The following is a 27,874-nucleotide window of genomic DNA, read 5'->3' as shown; positions in this document are numbered from 1 at the left end:
GATACTAATCCATCAATCTTCACCAATGATGCATCACTTAATGGAAACATAACTTAGTCTAATAATGTAAAAGCTATTGGAATGGAGTATAAAATAGAAAATGATGAAAATACCAAGTTTGATAGCTTATCTATAATTGAACAATTTATATACTGTAACTATTGAAAATTATATAGAAATAATTTTCTTGTTACATTGGTGTGTCATTTTTAATTTTTTTTTAAAACAATTAAAACAGGTTTTCAGAAGAAATGAACATCGCATTCCTTGGCTCACTTACCAGCTGTCTAGTGGCCATAGCAAGAAAGGAGTCATTCAGTTTTGCCATGATCTTATTCCCACTGCATTTCAGCATCAGGAAATCTAGGACATTAGATGCACAGGAGATGTGGCGCTTGACATCTGTTGGACAATATTGCGGTCAATAATAAATCAGTTGTTTCTGGTACATATTCTCTATATTTCAGCAGAAAGTTTCACTAATCAGTTCAGACACAAGGGGGACATGCAGGTTTGAGTAAAAGGCTAACTAGTCCTAAACCGACACATCTAATGGTAGATGTGTAATGATTGGAGTTATAGTCCTGTTCAACGAGATGGTTTAAACAGTGGTCATTCTTCAAAATCACCACACGGGAACCGGAACCCCGTCGAGTTTCAGGGGAGGGCAAAACCAGGGCCCTGTCGAGTTTCAGGGGAAGGCAGGAAACATCACCTGGTGAGCCAAATGCCAACCATCAGGATTTCCAAATATTCAGAGTCATGGAGTTATACGGCTTGGAAACAGGCCCTTAGGCCCAACTTAACTGTGCCAAGCAAGGGGCCTTCCCGAGCAAGTCCCATTTGCCTTCATTTAGCCCATATCCCTCTAAACCTTTCCAATCCATAAACATTTACAAATGTCTTTGAAGTGATGTAATTGTATCCACCTCTACCTTATCTATGCCCCTCATGATTTTGTAAACCTCTATAAGGTCAGCCCTCAGCTTCCTTCGCTCCAGGGTAAACAGTCCCAGCCTGTCCAGCATCGCTTTATAACTCAAGCCCTCCAGTCCCAGCAACATCCTTGCGAATCTAGTTGGATAGCAGATTATCAGAGTTTTACCATAACTAATCAGAGTGAAGAGTGTTTTACATGACAGCTAATGCTTGCACATGAGGGTTAGGAGGCACTGAGCAGTCAACATAACTTTTCTTCTGCATGCATCTTTTATGGGATGGATGTGAAGCAACCAACTGAAGCCAAAACCGATGGCAATTCAGGCAAGACCTACTTGAATTTTTAATTAGGAATATAAATAATGCAAAAACTTGCAGTACACAGCAATCCTGGTACACTTGACTGCTCAGCTCAATTAGGTCAAATCTGAGATGCACAATGTCAATTCCTCAGGTCGTACAAGGGGTGCTTCAGGCAATGTATTACATTAGAAGTGCATCTATTTTGCCAGATAGTGCACATCAATGAATGAGCAGTTGGTAGATGAGGAGGAATTTTCCACTGTCCTTCAAGTAATCCCACAAGATTAGTTAAATCTGCCAGAAGCTCCACGAGAGTTCGTTTAAAATCCTGCACTTCTGACGATGCAATAGTCCCTCAGTACCACGCTTCAATGTCAGCCTAGATTATGGAGTGGACTTTGAAGCCACAAACTTCTGATTTACTATTCAAGGTGCTACAAATCAGTCTCTAATATATGCTAATTAAGTGAAATCTGAAATGTATTCCAGTTATCAGACAGTAATTAATATACTGGTTCACTAATTCTGAATGCAGACGTGATTAAATGAAGCTTGGAATGCCAGAGCCTAGATAAAAATGCTCATTGCATCACACAGTGCTCTCTTTTAACTACAGTGTTAAATTGACATCCAGTATGCCCTCCAAGGTAAATACAACGGATCTTGTACCATTAATCAAAGGAACCAGAAGAGTTCTCTCAGAGGTCTGGCCAATATTTATCACTAAAAGTACAACATCTGATCATTTCATCTCATTGCCTTTAGTGGGATACTGCTAAGCACATTTCTCTATATTAAACAACAATTTCATATCAAAAATAATTCATTAGTTACAAAGCGTTCAAGGACACCCAAGGATGTGAAAGCATTACATCAATACAGAAGTTCTTTCTTAAAATTGATTCTGCTGTAAAATCCACAAAAAAATTATATTGGGAGATTAAATTGCCATTGTAAGAAAGCTCAGACTGACTGATCATTATACAGTATTAGTTATTAATTTTAAAATGAAGTTTTTTTTAATTGAATTTTTTTTTTATTTTACTTTTGGGGTCAAAGACCCAAATTTTATAGAGCAATGGAAGTTAAACTCTGCGGGGTGAACAAATTCAGAAATACGATTAAGGGCAGACATATTCTAAAGGCAGTTTCTCAAATACTGCTCAAAGAATAGAATGTGCAAGTGTGGTTCAGATCCAAAGGGGGAAAACACTTGGATGACGCTCTTTAAGCAGTTTCCACCAGGGCTGAAACAAACAGGAGTGGAGTGTAAAACATGTACCACGTACAGTTAAGGAGAATTTCTCTTGCATGTTGAACAGATAAGACGTCACTTCCCTTCAGCTGTAGGTAACACCAGGAGAGGAGATGGCCTTGCAATGCCCAAAGCAGATTGACAAGAAACGGCTTCATTCTTCCCAAATGAATTGTTTTACGACTGTTAATTCACACTACAAGCAAAAGCACAAACACCATTAGTCCAAGTGCATCTTAAGCCAACCTGCCACCGTATGTACAAGACTCTCAACAGTGGCATTAGCAGCTAGTGCAGCTCACAGCTACCATCAGGCAGGAGGTACAGAAGCCTAGTCCCACATCACCAGCTTCAAGAATGGCAACTTCCCTTCAACCATTCTGTTCTTGAACCAACTGGTACAACCCTAACCACTACAGCTTAGCAACACTATGAGCACTTTGAATTTTTTTTTGTTCTAATTGAGTTCTTTCTTGTAAAAGTTGTGTATAATTTATGCTTTTTTAATGAATGCTGCTGATCTGATGCTATGTGCCTGAGATGCTGCTGCAAGTAAGCTTTTCATTGCACCTGTGCACACACTTGTGACAATAAACTCAACTTTGACTAACGCACGAATTTCAACAGCCAACCACAACCAGAGGTAGACTTGCTGAAAAATCGAAAAAATGCAGAAGCTAGAAATCTGAAACAAAAGCAGAAGATGCTGGAAAAACTCAGCAGGTTAGGCAGCATCTGTGAAAAGAGAGAGAGTCAATGTTTTGGGTCTGTAACCTTCATCAGATCGTTAACTATTCCTCTTGGAGTAGACGAGCTGAAGCTTGCTGAGGCTGGTGGCCTTGGAGACTGAACAGAAATGGATTTTCCCCATTGCTGCCACAAGCAATTCCCAGCAACAGGCTGATCAAGAACCTGAAAGCAAGCACCAATTGCAGGGAGACTTTGGAAAGAGATTTCATAAAAACAGCAAGAGTGGGCACTATCAAACAAATACAGAATGTTGTCATTCAGACAAAACTTTCATAAACATCACAGGTGCTCTGTAAATAATTAATGCAATCTGTTCTTCAGAATCCCCCATTGATTTGTGAAAGCAACCAAGTGTCTGAATATCCACTACAAATCGATAAACAACCTGAAACTCAATCCACCCAAATTAGTAAGACTTGATGATGTCATCCACAGTTTTCCTGAGACAACTCTGCATGATGCAGTTGCAGGTGTGTTTTTATAATTTTTTTGAGCACAGACACGTAAACAAGACACAGAGCTGTATATACATCGAGTCATTTTCCTGAACTTAACCCCAGATCCCATCAAATCCTCACAATGAAATTAGAAAAGGGGAAGCACTTCCTCCATTTATGAAGTTAACTCCACTGAAATACACAAATAAACACAAACATGACTTCCTTACCTTTATGCTCCATTCCCCTTACAATTAGCATGCAAGGCCAACGTGCTAATGTTTTGGTCACTACTTGCCTGCATCTATGAAACTTTGTGATTCATGCTCAAGGATACCTAACTCTCTCTGAACACAAACATTTACTCATCTCTCTCCTGAAAAATATTCTATTTTTATTGTTCTTCCTACCAAAACCAAGTAATTTTAGTTTCCCAAATTAGACATCATCTTTCATTTTCTCCTCCTGTCACTGAAGCTTTGCAGCTTCTGCCTCCTTCTCCTCAAGGTGCTTACTTTCCCACCCCAGTTTCCCATCTGGCAATGGACTGAATTGGCAATCTTATTACCTCGGATGGAAGGAGAGAAGGGGGTACGAGGAGGGAGCAGGAAGATTATTAATTACAAAAATAACCGTTGTTGACTGTACTATTTTAATTACTCCAATTTTTTTAAAAATTGGTCAACTTCTTAATTACAGGCAGATAGCTATTTCTTTTCACACCAGGTCACAAGTACAGATTCCAATTAGCATTTCTTTATAATAATAAAATTAAATAATCAGCTTCACGTTGCAAGTTACCAGCTTTTCACCATAATAGAACATAACTTTGTTAAAGTTTTTGAAGTCTGTTAATCATTAATTACTTACTCAAGACACGCATACGACAAACATCTTACCTCTCGTGTTGCTACTAACAGCAAGGTATCCATAACCATCATTATCGAATTAATGTCGAACTCTTCAGGAACCCCCTTCTGCGGCAACTGGAGCAGCCCACTTGGATCCTGGTTACTGAACCAGAAAATGAAATGGATTAAAAGAATCAAGAGTGTAAAACTGATTTAGGCTTGGTGAAAAATCTAAATGTAATACAGAAATAGGTAGCAAAATATAAAGAATGGAAGAAATTAAGTATCTGGTGGGGTTACTGAAAACACTCAATTTTGTGCGTTTCTTGGGTCTTTGGTTAAAGAACGACTTTGACTTACTCCCAAAGTATTTTATCTCACTATCAAATAACTATAAATAAAGTGAACAAGGTCCCGCTACTGCAATTGATCCTCCAGAATACAAATTACTTTACAAAGTGGAAAGGGGAACATTTAATGGTGTGGGAAAGAAAGAATTCCATTGGAACTTAGAGCCACAGTAATGCAGACCAACTCTATTGTATCAGAGAATCCTTAGCCCGTGTGTTCTAACCAGAGTGAACTCTTGTTTATCTGGTATTTATGCATCCGGAATTCTCACACAACTGGGAAAAGTTTCCAAGAATATCATTTGATTTACTTTTGCTGTATTTTACATTAATATTGTTTAGCCTTAAAATATAGAATTACAGTGTAAAACATTGATATTTAAAAAGGTGAGGAAAATTCATAGTTTAGCAAGGTTTATGCATGCTCGTGTATGATGTACAGTAATTTGAGCAATTCTCATGCAGCCAGCACAACCCATTCCCCATGGACCGCAAATGGCTGAGTGTACTGTAATTCTTTCTAATATATAAAGCAAATATGACAGTTTTGTTACTGAAAATCCCAATAAATGTAGAATTGGAAAGGAAGGAGGAGAGCCATTAAAAGAACGTTACAATAGCCATCACAGCTAAGTTCAAGAACAATTCCTTAAGGATCCATTTGTTGGTGAAAATGCAAGTTTAGTGTTTCTATTTCAAATTAACAAGATCTCCCAAAGGGCATTGCTCAAGGTAAAGTGGATGAAGTACTATTCTGCAAGGTCCAAATTATATTAAACATATTCTTCTAGAGCAAGAATGGTCTAACGTAACTGGCAGATCCCATTAGCAGTGAAAGATGCAATTTAAATTACAAACTTCTAAAGTTATCTGGAGTGTATTTTCTATTAATGTACCAGCTTCTCTATGGAAGAGAGTGCATTGCAAAGATCTTACGCAATAAAGACTGGAAAAGAACAGCAAGAACCAATGGGAATGATCTTTAAAAAGTAATCTACAAAGTGTTTTTATGGCAATGTGATATTTGAGCAGGTACATCTCAGATACCACCAGGAAGGCATGGAAAGATAGAGAGGGGGAAATAGAAAAAGAAAAAGCTTGTGAAAGTGGCAGGGATCTGTTGCTGGAAGACAGTAGGGGCCTCTAAGGAGATGCGCAGAGCAGGCTTTGGGGTAGGCTTAGGGATAGGTTAGAAAAGGCTGAGGGAACGAGGGGGAGGGTGGATACAAACAGAGGGAAGACTACAAGGGGCCTTTGAGGAGGGTTGCTGGAGTTCATGAGGGAGCTATGAAGTGAGATAATAAGAGAATGCTAAAAAAAAAGAGGGTGTGCAAGTATTCAGACACTGAGGTACATTTGGAGAGATTTAGAGTAGCTGGATGATTAAGGAACAAAGTTAGAGGAGTGCGGAGGAACAAAGGGATCTGGGAGTTCAGATACATAATTCCCTGAAAGTGGCGTCGCAGGTAGACAGGGTTGTAAAGAAGGCTTTTGGCATCCTGGCATTCTTAAATCGAAGTATTGAGTATAGGAGTTGGGATGTTATGGTGAGGTTGTATAAGACATTGGTGAGGCCAAATTTGGAGTATTGTGTGCAGTTCTGGTCACCTAACTATAGGAATGATATTTGTAAGATTGAAAGAGTGCAGAGGAGATTTACTAGAATGTTGCTGGGTCTTCAGGAGTTGAGTTACAGAGAAAGACTGAACAGGTTAGGGCTTTATTCCTTGGAGCACAGAAGAATGAGGGGAAATTTGATAGAGGTTTACAAAATTATGAGGGGTATAGACAGAGTAAATGTGAGTAGGCTCTTTCCACTTAGATTAGCAGAGATAAGTACGAGAGGACATGGCTTTAGGGTGAAAGGGGAAAAGTTTAGGGGGAACATTAGGGGGAACTTCTTCATTCAAAGAGTGGTGGGAGTGTGGAACGGGCTGCCACCTGATGTAGTGAATGTGGGCTCGCTCTTGAGTTTTAAGAATAAATTGGATAGATACATGGACGGGAGAGGTCTGGAGGGTTATGGACTGGGTGCAGGTAAATGGGACTAGTGGAATACCGTTTCGGCACAGACTAGAAGGGCTGAATGGCCTGTTTTCTGTGCTGTAGTGTTCTATGGTTCTAAAGTTCTAAAAGAGCTGGTTTACCCAGAAGCAATGGATAGTGTTCGATCTGGAGAGCAAAGCAAATAGATTATACGAGTGTATCACAATGCATAACGTAGAGGACTGTGATGCAATGGACAGAGAAACTCTTCCTGGAGTATGAGACAAGAACAAGGAAACCCTGATGCACACAGATTAAGGAAACATTAAAAGGCAGATGTAAAGGAGTTTCAAGGAATAAAAACATTCACAGACATTGGGGACCTGGTAAACAAACGTTAAAAAAAAATCAAGACTAAAAGAACACATTTTTTTAAAAAAAATTAAAATCACTTAAGTTTGACCGAAATTAATTTTTAAAAAAATTCTATTTCCCTTTGCCCAGTCTGCCAATTTCTCATATTTATTTTGACGGGTTCTGTGTTTGCACCAGCTTTAATTTGAAACAGATTCAGCAAGTCCCCCAGTCTTAGCGGTGGGAAGTCTGTGGAAGTTGGTGCTGTCGCTTTGGATTCCTGGAGAGCAGGACTCCCAGGGACCGCACTCTGTTGACCTGAGCCCACACTCAGGAACAGCCCAGTTAAGCTTTATCTTCTGGCAGAGCTGGATAGCAGATCTGCCTCAGTTATCCTGTCACTTTAGCTCATTTCTGTTTGTTGTGCTTGCTGTGCATAAATTGGCTGCCATATCCTAAAACATTACATCCAGAAGCATCAGTTGTAAAACACTTTGGGATGCCTGAAGTCATGAAAAATTTATGCAAGTTGTTATTAAAGCTCACCTAAAGTAATGACACAGGGACTGGAATGTAATTGTAGCAGAATGAGGTTGAGAAGGTTCAGTAATTGTTTCCTGTGAAGGTAAAGAACAGAGTTAGGAGCCTTGGGCAGAGAATCAGCTACAAAGTTGCACTTAGATTAAGAGAACGCAAAACCTGATTCATAACTGAGCCTCACCATCATTTTAAAAAGTTGACTACGCCGAGTGTTTACATCTGGAAAAAAGATGGCAGCTCCACTAAGGATGGTATTTACCGCTTCCTTCCTCAACATTCCAGAAACCGTGTCGTATTTCTCACCATCCACTACTGCTTAGAGAAGAGGCAAAAATAAAAGTCTTCAGATTATTGGTATTGGTTTATTATTGTCACTTGTACCAAGGTACAGTGAAAAACTTGTCTTGCATACCGATGGTACAGGTCAATTCACTACACAGTGCAGTTACATTGAGGTAGTGCAGAGTGCATTGAGGTAGTACAGGTAAAAACAATAACAGTACAGAGTAAAGTGTCACAGCTACAGAGAAAGTGCAGTGCAATAAGGAGCAAGGTCACAACAAAGTAGATCATGAGGTCATAGTCCATCTCATTGTACAAGGGAACCATTCAATAGTCTTATCACAGTGGGGTAGAAGCTGTCCTTGAGCCTGGTGGTACGTGCCCTCAGTCTCCTGTATCTTCTACCTGATGGAAGAGGAGAGAAGGGAGAATGACCCAGGTGGGTGGTGTCTTTGATTATGCTGTCTGCTTCACCAAGACAACGAGGGGTAAAGACAGAGTCCAAGGAGGGGAGGCTGGTGTCCGTGATGCGCTGGGCTGTGTCTACAACTCTCTGCAGTTTCTTGCGATCCTGGGCAGAGCAGTTGCCATACCAAGCCGTGATGCATCCAGATAGGATGCTTTCTATGGTGCACCAGTAAAAGTTGGTGAGAGTCAAAAGGGACAAACCCAATTTCTTTAGCCTCCTGAGGAAGTAGAGGCGCTGGTGAGCTTTCTTGGCCGTACCAGCAACTCCAAGCTGTGCCAAGTACTGGGACATCAATATGCTGTTTTTAGTGTAGAATGTTACTGTGTGAATAAGTAGATTTTTACAAAATGAGTCATCCGTTCTCGCAGCTGTGTACAAAGCAGGATACATCACAGGCATTCACCCATGTTTACCAAAATACTTTCAAGTCCACCAAGGGAAGTATAAGACTTGAACAACTGAAGTCAAAGAATGGCAGATACTGGAAATCTGAAGCAAAACAGAAAACTCAACAGCTCAGGCAGCATCTGTGGAAAGAGAAAGTCAGCATTTCAGGTCAAAGACCCTTCGCCAGGATGTTCCAAAGGATCTTTGACCTGAAGCATTAACTCTGTTTCTCTTTCCACATATGCTGCCCGACCGGCTGACTGTCCTCAACACTCTGTTTTGTTTCAAACAACTAACTCCGTTCATTACCTTCACAAAGATACACATAGAGGTCACAAGCAGATTCTGTGTCAATAGGCTGTTTCCTCTCAGTGCCAGGCTGTGCTGTGCCTTGTGCTTTCTGAGACGAATGAGATCCAGACAGTAGCACCAAGCAATTCTGAAGAAGTTGCAATAAAATTGTCTGTGCTAGGAGACACTCTAATTCTTGACTGCAGGAGAAAAAAATAATTGATGTTACATTTTTATGATGTTGAATTATTTTTCATTCATCAATAATAATGGTGTACATGCAAACAGCCCCCATTCCTGCCTCCCCATTCCCACATCACAGCCTAACTCATGCTGAATTTGATGCAAGGCACTACCAATACTTTGTTTCCAACCCTTTTTTCTGAACTATTAACTACTTGCTGCTAAACTGAACATTAATTGAACCTTCAGTATAATTCCTACAATATAGTTTAGCAAAATCCAATCAAAACCCCAATGAATCAGACACTGAAAATAAACAGAGCATTACAGATCCTTAAACAATATTCTAGCTCTAAAAGAAATAGGATCATTGCAGCAAAACAGCATCTGACAATTCTATTCACTTGGTCGATTAGATTTTGTGATGGAACAGAGTGCACTCATTGTGCTTCCAATGGTTCATACTCCATTGTGCCACCAGTTTTAGGAATGTCCCAGATTAAATCTCTAATGAAGTGCACACATTTTGACATAGTATTCTTTGACTACTTAGACCAGGTACTAAAAAATGCCCTTTGCTCTACCCAACACCAAAATAATTGGGTTCTTCAGTGACAATTCATTACTTAGTTTCACCTCCAAGTTGGTTGTAAATACATTGCCACTGTAAAGTCTAAACTCACTTCAATGGAGTAGAGAGGGTGATGCTATCCTGAATACTTTCTACTCTCTCAAGTGTAGCGGTTAGCGTAACGCTATTACAGCACCAGAGACCCAGGTTCAATTCCTGCCGCTGTCGCTAAGGAGTTAGTACGTTCTCCCCATGTCTGTGTGGGTTTCCTCCAGGTGCTCCGGTTTTCTCCCACATTCCAAAGACGTACAGGTTAGGAAGTTGCAGGCATGCTACGTTGGTGCCGGAAAGCATGGTGACACTTGTGGGCTGCCCCCAGAACACTCTACACAAAAGATGCATATTACTGTGTGTTTCGATGTATATATGGCTAATAAAGATACCTTATCATTATTTTGAAGTTGATACAGTTCTCCTGGTCTGCCTTCTTAGGCAGTGCCTCAGGATCAAGGATGATTCTGAAGTGACTGATGCGGCCAATGTGAAAACCACAGACTCTTCCACAAATGAAGCAGGAGGTATGGGCGGATGGTTTCAGCATGCTCCTTCCTGAGCTTGTATATTTGCAATGCATGGACAAATTTCTCAATACCACTCCAGACTCTCCTGCATCGCTTTGAGCAGCCATGGGCCACGTACTTCCAAGAATCAGAGGGGCTTTGCATTTCTTTACATCCTTCAAATACATGCAGCTTCAAATACATCCTTGAGTCCTTTCCTCTACCCATGTGGTAACCTCTTCTCATAAAGCTCAGAACACCTGACAGTCCACATTTTTCAGGGTCTTGCTATGTACATTCATTGTCAGATGGGGCTGTTGTACAGCAGAGGCAGGTTGACAGAGGACCTTGGTGTTGCAGATGTTTTAATAAGAGATATCTTTATTAGTCACATGTACATCGAAACACACAGTGAAATACATCTTTTGTGTAGAGTGTTCTGGGGGCAGCCCGCAAGTGTCGCCACGCTTCCAGCGCCAACATAGCACGCCCACAACTTCTTAACCCGTACGTCTTTGGAATGTGGGAGGAAACCAGAGCACCCAGAGGAAACCCACGCAGACACGGGAAGAACGTACAAACTTCTTACAGACAGTGGCCGGAATTGAATGCATGTCGCTGGTGCTGTACTACCTTACGCTAACTGCTACCCAACTCCTTGGATGCTTGGGTGAACAAACTGAAGAAGGCCTGGAGCTGAGCCTTACCTGCATGCTGCTGCTTGACTATTGAGGTTGGGGTGCCATTTGGTTGGTTCTGGAATGTCATTGCCAATAGATTGAACAGTTCCTATTAGTTCTCATAATTAGCTCCCCACTTATGGGAACTAGGTTGGAGATGAGGTGCAGCATTGAGGCAAGAGAGATTGAAAAAAAAATTGTTGCAGCAATGATGCAGCTTTCTTTGACACCAGTTTTTACCGAGATTGACTCCGCTGTAGACCTTTTGTTTAGGATAATGCCTCATAACCCATCATGTAGCAAACAAATTTCTGTGGGCAACTAGATTTGAGGACAGTGCTCCATAGTCCTTTCTGGCTGACAGAGTCAAAGGCTTTAATGAGGTTGAAAAAGGCCACACATAGTGGTTTGTGAACCCTGCATTTCTTTTGTTGTTGTCCAGTGATGCTCCTGTTCCACTGTGACTCCTGATGGATGGAATCCACACTGCAATTCAAGGGGCAGCTCTTCAGCCACTAGGTGGTGGTGGTTGAGGAGGAGCCCAGCATTAGCTTTTCCCTTGGCAAATAGCAATATATATCCCTCAACCAACATTATCCCTGGTCAATACTTATACCTCAAATAATATAATTATGACAGATTATCTGTCATTTTCATTGATTATAAGACCCTACTATGTCCAAATTGTCTGCTTTGTTTACTACATGGCAACATCCATATTCCAAAGCATACTATTGCTATGAAGTACTTCGGAATGCTCAGAATTCACACTTGCCGGGATACCAGCTTTGACCCAATCCCACACCCCTCTTCCTTTCAAAGAAACCGGTCTCTCCATGGGTACTTACACACAAAGAAAGGCATTTACAGTATGATTCAAGTGCAGCATCATCATCCAAATAGCTATGGCAACATAAATGCAGTCTCCAGGAAAGTCAAGTAATGACAGTATACAAAAGTGGGCTTACTTTTCTCTGAACTTTTTGTAGAAGTTCCAGAACAGTTGTAGATTAAGGTCTGAAAAGTCCAGGTAAGGTTTCTGTTTTAACTTCCGCTCCTTCAGTTCTGCCTGTAAGTAAAGAAAGGATTATTTAATGCCAATAAACCTAATGGACAACGTGACCTATTTAAACTAAGCTCAAATAAAAACTATTTGGGGAAGCTGTAAAACTCCTCAATATGGCAGTTCTACTTTGGTAGTACTGGAATGGCAGATTTTCTAGATGTTATTTGAATTAATACGCCAACACACTTTTAATTCGCTTTGTGTTTAAGATATTGCACAGCAGTTTTCCAGCAAAGCTGGCAAGCCTAAAGGGCACGCAGCAACCAGGTCCCCAGCAAGTTTAAGGGAGGTCCCAGTAAGCCAGATACTGAACCATCAGAATATCTGAACATAGGATACCAGATTATTGGATGCAGTCCCATTGCTTGATTTCAATTGCCTTCTTGTCCTCAATTGTAACTTTATCACCTTTTCACCCAACTCGTTCTATTATTCAGTTCAGCCTGCTTGCAATTATGTAATAATACAAAATACAGACATATTGCCAACAAACTGAGTTTACAGAAAATCTGCAGGGTGATAAAGCTGTATATACAAATCATTGATTGGAAATATTGAAACAATACACCAATTATCCATCAAATGCATACTTGACTGATGCACTTGGGCAATCTACGGAAACGAAGCAATTCAGTGATATCTTGTTTAGTCACCAGACTTGATTGCATAAAGTTCTGAATGTCTAGCCTCACAGACAAGTTCAATCCCTTACATTCCTTTGCAGAAACAGAGCTCTCAGAGCTGTATTTCTTACTTCCATGAGGAATCCATCAAGACAAGTAATGTCAGTCCAATGTAGCCTGGACCGAGGAAAATTATCAAAGTTAATTTTGAAAGCTCTAACACCAAGATTATTTAAAACACCCTTTGAACAAAACAGATTTTGTTCAAAAACCACATCAAACTGAGATACAAGTGGCCTTCTCAAAATGAAATGAGTAATGCACTATAGAAATTTATAAAATTAAATATTTTATTTTAATTTTGGCTTGGTTTTAGCTCCCTTAATACAGTCATTTTACTCAGGGCCTCTGTCCTAAATCACTTTGATATACATTTGCTACAGAAAAGTTTCCAAGGAATGCTGTTGCTCATGAAGACAAAAAGGAAGACCTAGGTAAAGTTTAGTGAATACTTTGCACTTGTGTTCACAGAACAAGTCGATATGGATATTGCCTCAGTAAAGGAGGGATTAACAGTGAAGTTCAAAACAGATCTATAGATTTTTCGATAATAATGGACTCGAGGAATATAGGGATATGGGGTGAGTGCAAGAAAGTAGTGCTGAGAAAAATCCACCATGATCTTACTGAATGTCAAAGCAGGCGGGGGTGAGAATTAAATGGTCCTGCTCCAATTCAGGACGGAAAAATGAGGAGAGGTAATGGCAATTAAATAAGGTGCAGGAGCAAAGATTTGGGAGATATATTAAATGCTCAAATATTTGAAAATGGTAAGACAAATTGAGAAGGCTATTAAGAAGAAACACAAAATTCTTAAATAAATATAGAATGCTGGAGTACTCAGGAGGTCAACACCTGCCGTGGTGGACTCTAATGTTTTAGACCAATGACCTTTCCAGCAACTCTGAGAAAACATCGTTGACCTATAACATTAACCATGTTGCTCTCTCTATAGATGCTGCCTGACCTGCTGAATACTTCCAGTACTTGGTTTTGATTTTAGACTTCCACTGTGTGCAGTATTTTACTGCAGGATTTTTAGCATAGGCAGGGAGTGTGAAAGCAGGGAAATAAAGTTAAACCTTGACCATCAAGGCCTAGCTGGAGCATCTCTTCCTGCATAGTGTGTGTGAGAAGACGCTGAGGCCTTAATAAAGTTGCAGAGGAGATTTGCTAAATGGTACCAGTAATACAGAGGGACTGAAGCAGAGGTTGTTCTTATAATCGAAGGTTGCGCTGACACTTCTGACATTGAACCCTGGTCTAACCATTTCTTGGGCAAGAGCTTAAAAAACTGAAAGTAAGTATAGTATTAAGTATTGCATCCTTTTACATTTTAATGTACACCTTAAAAGACATAAGTTTGAACATACTGCATCCTGTGCCAGTTGTTGGATGAAATAGAGCGTCTTCAACACAAGAGTTTGCCCAGTAACAAGACCACTTGGTGTTGTATCAGAGAAAGAGACACACTCTTGATTGGCTGGTCTCACGTAGCCACGAATGGATAGATGCTTGATGCCAATACGCACGTTATTCTCATCTTCTTGACGGGGACAGAGAAACTTCACCATCAGATACTGAGTAGGAAAATTTTAAAAAGATCTTAGTCACTAAAGCAGCTCAGAAGATTGGTCCTGTTGCCATTGTATAACAGCCATTGATTGTTACCAAAATGTTTAACCAAATTCAACCACATTAAAAACAAGTAGGCTCAAATTGTTGAATGCAAAGAAAACATAATAGTACAGATTATAATTACTTGTGTCTGGGTTGGATCAGCTACAGCAAGCTATACAGTATCTTGCTATTTAGTCTCAGAAAAAAATACAAAGAACAGATCAGTACTGACTAGCTTAGTGGGCACCATGGTTGGCATGTTTCTTAAAGCATTTTGTTTTGTGTGTGCCCTACCAGTATTAAATCAAATTTAGGCCATATTTTATTTGCAACTATTTAACAGTATAGAAGTCAAATACCAGTGCCTAATACATTTACAAACAAGGGACTCATAAAACCACTGACAGCAAGTGAAATTTGTCTGCATGAGGAAATAACTGACACACAGGTGCCATCTACTGGAACAGCAAGCCCCTGTAACAAAACCTTCACTAAGTTACCAGAACTCCACAACCATTTGCAAGAATCACAGGAATTCTTGAAATTAGATCATTTTGCCAGCCTGTTTAATTAATTTCCGAGGAAGATAAAGCCAAGCAAATATATTTTTCAAGATAATACTTATAGATGCCACTTAGGATTTCTGGATTATTACTTGCCTCTCAATAAAAGGAACAATTTACAAACATAAATACCACACCAGTTTGGGTTCAGCCAATACCACTCATCTCCAAACCTCAACACAGCCACAGTTCAAACAAAGCAAACAAAGCTGAATTGCAGAGGTGAGATGAGAGCAACTGCCCTTGACACCAAGGAGCTTCAGTAAAACGGAGGTCAATGAGCATCATAGTGAAACCACTCCAATGTTTGGAGTCACTCCTCACACAAAGGTAGATGGTGGTTGTTGGAAGCCAATCATCACGATACCAGAACACCTTTGCAAGTGTTCCGCAGGGCAGTATCCTGGGCCAATCACCTTTTCCTACTTCATCAATGACCTCCCATCAATCATAAAGGTCAGAACTTGGGATGTCTGCTAATCTTTACACAACATTCAATTCCATTCACAACTCCTCAGCAAATGAAGTAGCCCATGTCTGCATCAACAGGTCCTAGACAACATTCAGGCATGGGTTGATAAGCAACAAATAACGTTCATGCCACAAAAGTACCTAGCAATGACCATCTTCAACAAGAAACTTATGCTTAATATTCAAAGGCATTACCATCACCAGGTCCCCACCATCGATATCCTGGAGGTCACAATTAATCAAAAACTCAACTGGACCAGCAACATAAATACTGTGGTTATAGGATTAGGTTAGAGGCTGGGTATCCAGTATCAAGCTACCCAGTCCTGATACCACACCTTTCCACATTCGACAAGGAGGAAGTCAGGAGTGTTGCAGCTCTCTCCACTTGCCTAGATAAGTGCAGCACTAACAGCTGTGAAGCAGCTCAGTATCATCCAGGACAAAGCAGTCCGATTCATTGGGACCCTATCCGCCACCAGCACACACCACTCAGACTACGCCAAGAGCACTTCCAAAACCTGCAATCTTCACCAAGGAGGACAAGAGCATCAGGTACGTGGGAACACCACCACCTGCAGATTCCCCACCTGCCACACACAATCCTGACTTAGAAATACATCACTACTGGGTCTAAATCTTGGAACTCTCTCCCCAACAGCACTGTGGGAGTAAATTCACTGGAGACTGCAGTGTATAAGGCTGTGGCTGATCAACATGCCTTCAGGAGCAGTTAGAGATGAGCGATAAATACTGGCCTTGCCAATGGCACCTACACACCTAAATAAGGCAAACTGATGGAAGCAACATTATTGGAGTGTCTTTACCTTGCTGATTCGACAGATTGGTAATTTTACTTCAGTTTCATTCCATTCATCTTCCAGTTCAAACCAACCAACAGGATCATCTCCATCCAAGTCAACCCTCTGGTCACTGTTTCTATTGTACAGATGAAAAACCATCAATAATAAAACCAAATAAAATGTCGCTTCCAGAGGCGGAGCAACAGTTGTTGCCTTCAGTAACACAGGAGACATTTTTTAAATGATAGTCAGATACTATTAGTAATATTAATTTATAAAAACTAATTAAAATAGAAAAAAATAATAAAAACACCAAATCAGAAATGTGAACTGAGATTTATACCACCTAAAAATCTGAACAATAAGCAAGCCTCTAGCACTTTAACATTTATTCTGGTTTTTCTTTCTGTGAGAAAGATTTGTATGGGTGATGAGAGAAACAAGGGAACTGAGAGGAGCATCATGCTTGGGAAATTGGAAGTAAGAGTAGGAAAACGATTTGCAGAAATGAGATGAAAGAATCCACAAGTAGAGCAACATTGGGATGGAGTAGCTCCTGCCAAGATAGCCTAAATCAATGGAAGTCAACACTGCCTGGGTGAGCAGAGAATTGAGGCAAGTGTTCAATGAGCTCCAACTACCATGGTAACAAAATATACGCAACATAAAAGTTTTTTTATATATATAATGGAGTTGTTTCCACTATACAAAAATGCATTTAGCACTTCTCCAACAGTGACATATAAAAACCACCTTTAGAAATCTTGTCAGAGCTCCCATCCAAAAAAGGAATAGCAGCTTTCTTCATGCTCTGATCATGAATTTGCTGTGCATCTTATGGACACAAACTCATTCCTGTCATTCTATAACAGATAACTGCAGCAAATTCATGCTCCACTATTGAATTCCATATGGAGTCCCACATCAGAGCATATCCAGGAACTCCCAGCAATGCTTTGGCATAAACCTTTGGGATTTGTAGGCATCCCAAACCGGCTGACTGCATCTACCAGTATTTCCCAGTAAATTCTCATCTTTGGAAAACAGGAGCTTCTCACCAATGGTAGAACTGTTTGACAGATTAATGAATACAAATTGTTCCATCACCAATAAAGTATTTAAGTTATTTTGTTTACGGTAGCAGCTATGAAACTTAAACAGCTCAACAGAACCATAATTTTAGAGCACAGACTACAAAACACTGCAAATACATAGGACACGAACCTCAAAAATACAATTTGAAAATTATAACCTAATGTGCACTTTTATCTGTACTGTTTGGCAAACTGCGGGGACTCCAAAATTTAGTTGGTGCCAGTAAAATCATCAAATAATAAACTACAACATCTTTACACAAAGACGCACAGTTGATACAAGTTGACCGAATGGAAATTGTTACATATGGTGACTCACCTTTCCTTCACAAATTGTCGAAACTCTTGTAGCTTCCATTTATTATACTTTTCAAACCTCTTGAAATGTTTCTCTGCATCAAAGGTTTCTGACTCATCATTATAAGCAAAGACCAAGCCACATTTTGCTCCTTTAGCACCATTATGGACCTGGGAGGGAGAACGTGAAATAATCAGCAGAACATTGCTGTCAACCAGAAGGCCTAGAAACAAAAATCATGCTTTTAACTTTGAAATACTCAGCAACAAAATGCAAGGGTTGGGGGTGAGAAAACGCAGCAGGGGAAAACAAGGCAGGCAGAGAGAGAGCGCATCAGGAGGGACGGGAGGATTGGGGGGGGGGGGGGGGGGACCAAAAGAGGGAAAAGATAGAGCTGGGTATAGAGAGAGGGAGAGGTTACAAAGAGAAATAGAGGATTTTCAAAAGCTGGGAGAAAGCTCAGAGAACTAAATGACAAATGCCAAAGTTTTAGATGCAGGATACACCAGAACTGGAGGAATTCAATAGGATGGTGAAAAAATGGAAGTGGTTGGGGAGGTGGATGTGGAACTTTGAACGTAACAAGCGTAGAACCTGGATGGACTAGTATATGGAGGACAGTGGGAATGGCCAGCAATTGGAACTAAAGATGAGGGAACCATGGATTTGTCAGTGATGGTTAAGCAAAGTCACAAGCAGCCAAGCTTACATCTATCCCCACAGTTAAGCACTCACCTTAACCCTGATCTGAGTGACCTGGATGGCTAATTTAGTTCTTGTTGACAGAATGAAGCTGGCTCGTGTATGGCCGGCCTCTGACAAAAATCCTGCAGCAGATCAAGGGAAATTTAAATCAGCTGATTCTCAGAGTTAAAGACCATTCATCAACTCAGGTCCCAGACACAATAGGCGTCAACCAACAAATATGAACACATCACCTAAGGAAAAAGATCCCTAAACAAGATTCCATCCCCATTACCACATATAGAAAAACAGCCCTACTCCCGAGGCAAATAATGGCCCCGGTTTCCTTCTCCCCTCCTCCACCCTTATACAGAACTACATTCACAATGTTTACCGTCTCCCAGCAGTGACTCATAGAGCACAGCAGTGGGTCCAAATCCCTTTTCTTTTCCTTCTTTGGCATCACAGGCCTCCACAGTCAACTGAAGTGGTTTCCCTGCAAAATCAACAAATCGTTAATGAGCTGACTTTTACACTGGACAGACACAGAGCGCATACTCCCTTCAGTGAACAAGGGAGTTCATGGGACCACAAAAGGATACGAAGAGTAGTTCATTTGTACAGCCTCCTTCACGCATTCAAAAGTGTTTATAGTCAATGAAGTATAGTAACTATCATACTATAGGAAACCTAACCGATTTACACACAGCAAGTTTCTATAAAAAGAATTTAGTGCTAAAGGACAAATCAATGATGGCCAGATTTTAGGAATGGAGACAAGAGGACTGCAGATGCTGTAATCTGGAGCAACGATCTGCTGGAGGCAGATTTCTTTCCCCCACACTCCTCACAGATGTTACTCGACCCACTAAGTTCCTCTAGCAGATTATTTGTTGCTCCAGATTTTAGAAATACTGTGCTTGTTCCAAATAGTGCAGAAGTAAAATTGTGCAATATGGCCCAAGAATGCACTCCATAAAGCAGATTCAAGGGAGAAAACCTTAAAGCACACAGTAATAACATAGCTCACTAACTCAGTGGGTGTTGAGCTAGATACAACATTAGTGGAAATTAAGGATGACATTGACTGTCTACAACATTTAGTTTTCACATCAAGTTCATGACACTCCCCAAGTCCATTAAACCAAGCCATAATTCTATGATGTATGCAAGAACCAGATTTTGGATTGTTTTAAAGTTAATAATGGCGTATTAACTACAACAGCAGAAACAGCTGGTGAAATGTACCTTACAGAGTAAAGGATGAATAATGAATAGTGTGTTATGACAAATATTAAATTTCCACATTACTCAACCTGCAGTATATTTTAAGTAAAGCTTCAGTGGAGAAAATTATGAACATAAAAGCTTTATAAAACCATCCAGTCATATACTCCTAGCTCTCAAGCCTCAAAAATATATTTCCCCACATGTACATTATTCCAATCACGAGTCTGAAAATGTAACTTCAGTAGCAGACAGAAAAACTGGCACATCTGCACCTCACAAAACACTTGAAGTTCTACCTTAATGCAGGAAATGCAGCAGCAGTATTGAGGCCCCACAATCTGCTGTGAGAAAGTTGAAAATGTAAATTGAGGAAATATTATTGGGAGAATTCATCAGCCTATCTAAAAGTGACACCGTGTGACCGTTTACATCCACATGACACGCTAGGATTGGCTTTACCATCACATCTGAACACCTTCAAGTGCAGCACTTCCTTGGCCCTGCAGTAAAGGGTCAGGATAGATGGTCCCAGAAGATATTGCAGGTGCTGGTAATCTGTTTCTGTTAAACACAAAATGCTGGGAATATTCAAGTGGTCAGGCAGCATCTTTAGAAAGATAAATAGAGTTAACATTTAACTTTATTTCTCTCTCCACAAATGCTGCCTGACCTGCAAAGTATTTCCAGCATTTTGTGGAGTTTTTTTGTGCTCACATCTCAGAGGCAAGAGAGCAACCACTGATACACAAGTTGGGTAAACAGTTGCCAATTCCACAATGACAGTAATATCAGCACAGATTTAACTATTTTAAAAGCCACTGATGGTTCAGCTTTTAATTATACGGACTTACTTATCATGAAACAGGCCATTTGGCCCATCCAGTCCATGTTGTCTCCCTACAGAACAATACCATCAACACCATAACTTATTCTTTGTCAAATGACCATCAACTCCCTTTTGATTCCTCTGCCACATACCTAGACTAGAGGTAATTTACAGGAGCCAATTAACCAAACAGCACATCTGTGGGACAGGGCCAATATGCAAATTCTGTACAGACAGCACTAGAGGTCAGAATCCACCCTAGCTACTGGAGCTGTGAGCAGCAGCATACAGGAGGTAACATACCAGGAAGATTAACGTGATAGTGAGCAAGAGGCAGCTCTATTGATCAGCTGGTGTAACAGCAGATTACTGCTTATACCTCTTCAATGGATAAAGACCATTTACCATACTGCAAATTGCTTACCATATTTATGAAGCTGGTTTAGTCGCACGGATGCCATTGCTGTGAGGAGCTGAGAAGCCTCATACTCTGCATCTAGATGATCACTGATGGTCAAAAGTGACATCATCACTTTAGCAACACTTCCTCTGGCCAAAGCAAAAGCCAAAAGGGTCAACTCTGCTTCAGGACTAGCACAGCATCTGCAATGGAAAACGTACACTTCTCAGCAATAGACTAAATATTGCTCATGGCTGAGGGGCAAGTACATTGGAAAACTTCTTTTACAAGTCTCCTCTTCAACTTGCTCAATGTGACTAATTATTTCTACATTGATAATAAAAAAATTGCCCTCCAAATTTCACCAAGCTATGTACATATCATGTGACGTACACTAACAAAATCCAGGTGCACTTAAGAAAGGTATACTTTTAAACCACATGCACAGAAAAACAATGCCCAGCTTAGATAATGACTATGATTGATCAATTTTCTGCAGTACAAACCTTTTAAATCCTGCACTTGCATTGAGTTTAGGTAATAGAATTGCCATACTGTGGTATAAAGGGGCTACTGTCTCAGGCACTCTCATCCCCAACCCTCCTGATGGGTGCCATTTGCATTGCCTTAATTTATTCTTCATTCTGATTCCAAAAGCAAGACCTAGATAATCTAAATAACACTTACCCTGCAATCCTGATGAGAAAACTGTCCACTTTCTCCAGGACATTTGTTGACATGAAGCTGGGCATCACTGTGGACCCAGCTGTGAGGGAAAGGGGCGGCATGTGCTGCAGTGCTTTTCTAAACAAAGGGAAAAGATGCTGATTATTCATTCTAAAAATCAATACTCATGGTGCCACGAACTAATCACTCCAGGGAAAACAATACTCAGCATTAATACAGAGAGCAAGTAAATGGGGATTCTCTGCATAGTTATAAAATTCTGAACTACTTACTGTGTAATTTGTAGCACACTTTGCGCCAGGTCTGGATTCGTTTCCACAGAAGCTGTCACCAGTGTCGTTAATAGGGTCAAATACCAAATGGCAGATGCATCAGACACAGACACTCCAGATTTCTTCATAACCTGGTATCCCATAGTCTTCAGCCCATGAATCCTTGTGTCACACCCATCACCATGACAACGTTTAATATTTATCTGTACAACTTATCAAAAAATTAAAATATTAATTCCACTGCATCGTTGCCTTCTTCCTCCAATTTTACAACAATAACTTGAAAAATAACATTTTACCTAACACTTAGCTTTATGAAAATTCAAGAGCTAATAAGAAATCTAACTTAATACATTAAAATATCATTCACCCATAATCAGGCAATATTTGAAAGGTACCATGACAATTAGGAAATCACTTCATGTCACCCGTCCTGCAAATTGTTCAGTGTGAACTAAAACACTGATCTTGTACACAAATGTGAATAAACATTTGATGCGAATTTGTAGATGTGGTCTTTCAGTTCCATTCACCCAGCATTTTCATGCCCATCAACTTCCACCTGATCTTCTACAGCCAGATCTGCATCAAGTACAATGCACACTACTTTTCCTGTTGTGACTCTATCCTTATGCTGCTCTACAAGTACTCAAACATAATAGTTTGCTTCTTAAATTTAATGGGCAGAAACTCACGGGCCAGAGGTGTACATTTCAGAATGTATCATTGTTTATAAATGCAGATGGTATCTTTAGTGCCAAGTTTGTTGATTTATACTGTTAGCAACATGGTAATCCGCTTGTACTGCAGTGCACTGTTATAACAGTGCTCTTTATATTATGATATTAGCTTTTATTGAGAATTCTACAATTGTAATTCTTTAAAGTAATAAGCAGTACACACACATTTTAAAAGTTAATGAGGCATAGGTAAAGGATTATTAACTTTAGAAACACTGCTACATGACAAGCAGAAAAGCTTGCTTTGTTCAATCATTGGAAGAGAGGCTTTTAAACAAGTATCTGTTGTCAAATATTCAAATTGTCACAGATTAGTTGAGGATAGGGTATACACAAAAAACAGATATTGGAACAAATGAAGATTTGATTAACCTATACTTTGAGCTCAGAACTGAAACAAGTTGGAATTCTCAGCCCAAAAGTCACAATATTTAGTCATAATTATAATTGTTAAATATTTAATTATTCTGTGGGGCTTAATATATCTATGATCTGACATTCAATACTTTGAATCATTTGATTCGAACAATATATATGACAGGACCAATACAGTATCAATAATAACATTTCTATTAAATAAATAAAAAATACTTTCAAATATTTTCTGATAAGCTTAGTCCCATGTTTTACAAAAATATTCATCAAGCTTCAACCAGGGCAAAAGAAAGATTCTTTAAAGGCAAGTTGTTGAAACCAAAAATTGGTTTTCTAACTGTCTAAAAGAACTGCACATATACATGCTGTACGTTCTGTCTGAGCCATTCATAAGTAGCCATGAGTATCAATTCACTATTTGGTATAACAATCTCTTACATCTTCAAAAGATATGGAATATGATTTCAATTGTTTCTGATGTATAGATAGCATGCTAAGAAACTATAAATGCACACTTTCAAAATAGGAAAATTAATATGAAAAATTGTTTTCACTTCCCATTACCAGCCACAACAATCAATTGCAAAACTTTCCTTTTTCCTTTGAGATAATTATGTTTGAAATAACTCTGTCAAACTAAAGGAGTTAAACAAAGTATTTCCATTGTTAAAAAATATTTCCTATATTCTCATGTAATAGTTAAACACAGTGGCGATTTAGGACTTAACAATGTAGTTTCCATCTATTGTGTTAAAAGCGATTTTCAGATTGCACATCAATGAGGAGTGTGACCTGGAGCAACCTCAGAACAATCAAGCGAACCACTTGTTTAATGTAAGACAATATTAAACAGACATTAATATCTTCATGTAACAAAGAAAACTGTACAATTACATGGGTGATTGATGCTTGCATTTTCCAGCAATGTAATGTATCCGGTCATATTACTGGGAATACGGACATCACGGATTTCCTGCATGTTACTGGGATTCCTCCCCAAGGACACAGTCACCTGTTGTGGCATGTAACTTTGATCACTAGCCGACACTGCTATTGATAAATGTTTCAGCACAACATCAGGTTTTAAGCGTAACCTGCAAGAGAAAATAAAAATTTACTCTTCCACATCCAATTTTCCTTTAAAAAGAAAGACAATAAGAAATGTTTTATCACAGTGCACTGATGAACAAAGCTTGTCCAGCACTGATGAACAAAACTTGTCCACCACTGATGGCAGGGTTTGTTCTTCTCCACCTCTCCCCCCTCAATTCCCCAGAGACTCCTGAACTCAAATGGGTTAGTTTTTTTACTCTGAGCAGGGTTAGGCAACAGGTAAAGAGAAACAAAGAAAAGAATCAATGTGGAGCACCTTGACACACCATGTGACAACACATGAACAGAAATTAAATGCTGGATGGCAAACGAAAATAGAAATCGCTAGAAACATTCAAGTCGTTCAGTTTATATGAAGTCAGCACCCCTGAACTAGACCTTGCTTCAAAGCTCAAGCAGGCAAGATAAACCTCTGAAAGCTGATGTAATAAAGACAGGTAAGTTACCAGTGTTCTGATAAAGGGTCTCCGACCTGAAGCATGAACTCCTTTTTCCCCCACAGATGGTACCTGGCCTGCGAAGCATTTCCAGCACTTCTTATTTTTCATTAAGCCAATAGATTTTAACATAAATTAGTGCCTTATATATATTACCTCAATATTTACAATGCCTTTTTTTATACTCCCTGCCAAAATGGTATAAAATGATTAAGTGGACAATCAAATGATCAGTGGTTTGAACTACACTTACTTAAAGAATAAAATTTTCTTTTCTGCAAGTATATATAGGCACACCTTTGTCACCATTAGCCCACTCACCTGATCCAGTGCGAACATGAACTCCCATCTGACTGCCAGTAGGAAGTTGTTTCTCCATTGATCATCTTGTCAACATCAGTTGAGTTTGAGGAAGTTTCCAAGGTGGTGTAGCACTTGGTTACTACCTTGAGCTTATCCAAATCTCTTTCACCATTCATATCTGTGGGACATTGAATTGCTTGTTCTGTGAGAAATTAAGAAATACATTAATAAAATTATGATACCATACAAATTAAGTGACTGCCAAATTAAACGCTACTTGTGACATTTTCATTTAAGACTCAGCATGGTTTTGACTTGAATTCCAGCATAGTACAAGTTTTAAAGAAAATGACTCAAAGAAATTATTTCAGTGTACTTGGACTGAATTTTTGCAACTATCAACTTTTTCTCTTTACTGAACCAGATGTCCAAAACAGAGGGCCAGGTTGTCAATTTAAGTAAATCAGATTTTAAAAATAGAAGCTGAAGGCTGTAGACATACTGTCTTATATGGAAAAGGGAGGTTGGTAAATGTTTCCCAATGTAAGCAATAGTTAGCCAAGCTATTCATTTCAGACATGAACATGATTTAGACTTTGTTCATCTTTGAAATGAATATCTTGGCTAACTACGTTGCTTATGTTGGGAAACATTTACCAACCTTCCTTCTTCATACAATACAGTATGTTACAGTCTTCAGAGCAAAGCACAACCTTCACCAAGTGAGAAAAGGTCATTATCTATAATAATTACCCCCATCATTGATTACCACATCAAGTGCTTCCTATTAGACAAGGAGTCAACTAAACTGAGCAACCATATGATGCTTTGCTGTTACTAATCACACGTTAATTTATCTCCGTAAGATGAACACAATAAGCCATTCAGTTTGTATGTGCTTCGCTATGCAATTAGATTGTAACTAATCTACAGCCAAACTTGATTCAACCATATTTTCTCAACGCCCCTTGACACGTTTGCAAAACAAAGATCTACTAATTTTGGTTTTCAAAACTCCCATCATAGAGTCATAGAGCAGGGAGACAGGCCCTTCTGCCGAACTAGTCTGTGCCGACCAGTGCCCACCAAGCTAGTCCCATTCGCCTGTGTTTGGCCCATATCCCTCTAAACCCCTCCTATCCATGTACTTATCCAAATATCTACAATGAGCACATGAAAACTCCACACAAATGGCAGATCAAAATCAAACCTGGAACACTTGAGCTACCTGCAGTGCCACCATACCATCCTTTATCGTTTATTAACAAGTCCCTTGAAAATGGCGTTTTCAGCTAAAATAATGAGCTTGCCCCAAAGGCATTCTGCACTCCTATTTCCTTTCAGACTCCAAGCTGAAGGCCTGAGACTCACTTTGCTTCCTCGCCTGAAATTTGATTTCCTCCTTTTCATTCCTTCACACTCAGACTCTCAGTTCACACATGCACTCATACTACTTTCTTTATTTAAATACTTTTCTCCTTTTGTATTTGTTTTGCTTTTCACCACTATCTGTACACAAGCAAGACTACAGGATGTGCTCCATATTATTTTTTAAATATATTAGAAAATTACAACCACAAAGAACAAAATAATGAAGAATCATAGGATATAATTTACTTTGAAAAGTAAGAGAAATTAAAGGATGACAAAACTAGATGAGGTTTTTTGTCCATGCAGATATGAAACAAACAGGAAATTGTCACATCCTCACACATTATAAAGATATTTGAAACTCAAGTAGCAGGTAACCAAAAAAGCACCTCAGTGACCAGACCAAGGAGTCAATGACATAATACAATTTCCATATTCTTCTAGCACAATGGTCAAACTACATAAATGCAACACCTCATAGTCCAATAAAGAATGAATACATTGGTATGCAGTAGGCAATATTTCTTAGGAAAAATTACTCTGCTTAACTTATTGAACACAAAGCATTTTAACATCTAGGTCCCAGAACCAAGTGTTTCCCCATGTAAAAACAGCAAGATCTTTTTCCCATTAACAACAAGAACTTCTGCCAAGAGGCTCTTGTAAGCAGACATCTCTAAGGTTATTCTATTACATGGAAATGTCACAACTACACACATTTTCACCTTAATTCAATATCACAACAATCAATTTTTACAAAATGCAAATTCAACTAGCTTTCTTTACAAACTTGTTCCAATAAAAAGTTTAAAAGCAGTGCACACTCATCTACTTATCGATGCACATTCACTCTGTCTCCAAGAGAAAATGGACAGGTTCAGAATTTGACATATTTACGCTGAAACTGGATTTTCCTGCGTCAATAAATTGATTTAAAAGGATTTCTACAAATTGGAGTGTGGAGCGAGTTGGTTACCATAGAACCATACAGCACAAAACAGGCCCTTCGGCCCACCATGCTGTTAGAGTTCTTTCTTTCACGACACTGGTGAACATGATCAGCACACAATACGTGCAGTCAATAGAGTTAATGTTCACTGGGACATACGCAAAGTACTGCATTTCCAATAACCATACAGCCAGAACCTGGCATTCTCAAAAGAACACTAAAGCACAGAAATGCTTAAAAGACATTTTACCCGAATGAGCACCCTCATTAAAAAAGTTAAAACACTCCAATTGCTTATTCTTTCAGAAAAAGGTCATTGAGTAAAACAATATTTTAAGGTTTATTGGTGCCATTTATACTCTATAATTCCACTTGAAGATCAAACTTCTTACCATTCTTTTTCTCTAACAATTGCTTTAGGCAATCCTTCAAAACGGAGGAACGCATGGCACAAATGTTATTATAACTGTCCATCATGGGAAATGGGATAGCATTACTTGGGATTCTGTTCCTGTGGAGGAAACGCAAGATTTTTGCAGCGTGAACACCCATGCGTTCCTTATTTTTTGAAAAGATGTCAACAAATCCTAGGAGGAAAGGGGAGAAATAAATACATGCAAATAACAGGAAGCAAACAAGCTCTAATCTGACAAAAGTACATAAGAATTTGCAAATAAAATTAGCTACACCAATTACTGAAA

The 27,874-nt window shown here is 39.4% G+C and overlaps 1 protein-coding gene across 1 annotated transcript in view; it reads right to left on the bottom strand.

Annotated features, from left to right (window-relative positions):
- Positions 1 to 27,874, bottom strand: part of zzef1 (zinc finger, ZZ-type with EF hand domain 1) — a 188,817-nt gene that overhangs the window by 137,690 nt on the left and 23,253 nt on the right. Inside the window, 19 exon segments of the mRNA XM_052035349.1 lie at positions 281 to 402; positions 2,532 to 2,650; positions 2,653 to 2,693; positions 4,584 to 4,698; positions 7,772 to 7,842; positions 7,947 to 8,077; positions 9,213 to 9,394; positions 12,157 to 12,257; positions 14,311 to 14,517; positions 16,419 to 16,530; positions 17,808 to 17,956; positions 18,522 to 18,613; positions 18,865 to 18,966; positions 20,951 to 21,129; positions 21,614 to 21,730; positions 21,886 to 22,096; positions 23,895 to 24,094; positions 24,872 to 25,055; positions 27,566 to 27,760. Of these exon segments, the coding sequence (XP_051891309.1) occupies positions 281 to 402; positions 2,532 to 2,650; positions 2,653 to 2,693; positions 4,584 to 4,698; positions 7,772 to 7,842; positions 7,947 to 8,077; positions 9,213 to 9,394; positions 12,157 to 12,257; positions 14,311 to 14,517; positions 16,419 to 16,530; positions 17,808 to 17,956; positions 18,522 to 18,613; positions 18,865 to 18,966; positions 20,951 to 21,129; positions 21,614 to 21,730; positions 21,886 to 22,096; positions 23,895 to 24,094; positions 24,872 to 25,055; positions 27,566 to 27,760 (2,630 nt within the window).

This window comes from Pristis pectinata, chromosome 21 (assembly GCF_009764475.1).
Source record: "Pristis pectinata isolate sPriPec2 chromosome 21, sPriPec2.1.pri, whole genome shotgun sequence".
Lineage (NCBI taxonomy): Eukaryota > Metazoa > Chordata > Chondrichthyes > Rhinopristiformes > Pristidae > Pristis > Pristis pectinata.
Note: the sequence above shows the minus strand (reverse complement) of the source record. Positions and strands in the feature narration are given on the sequence as shown.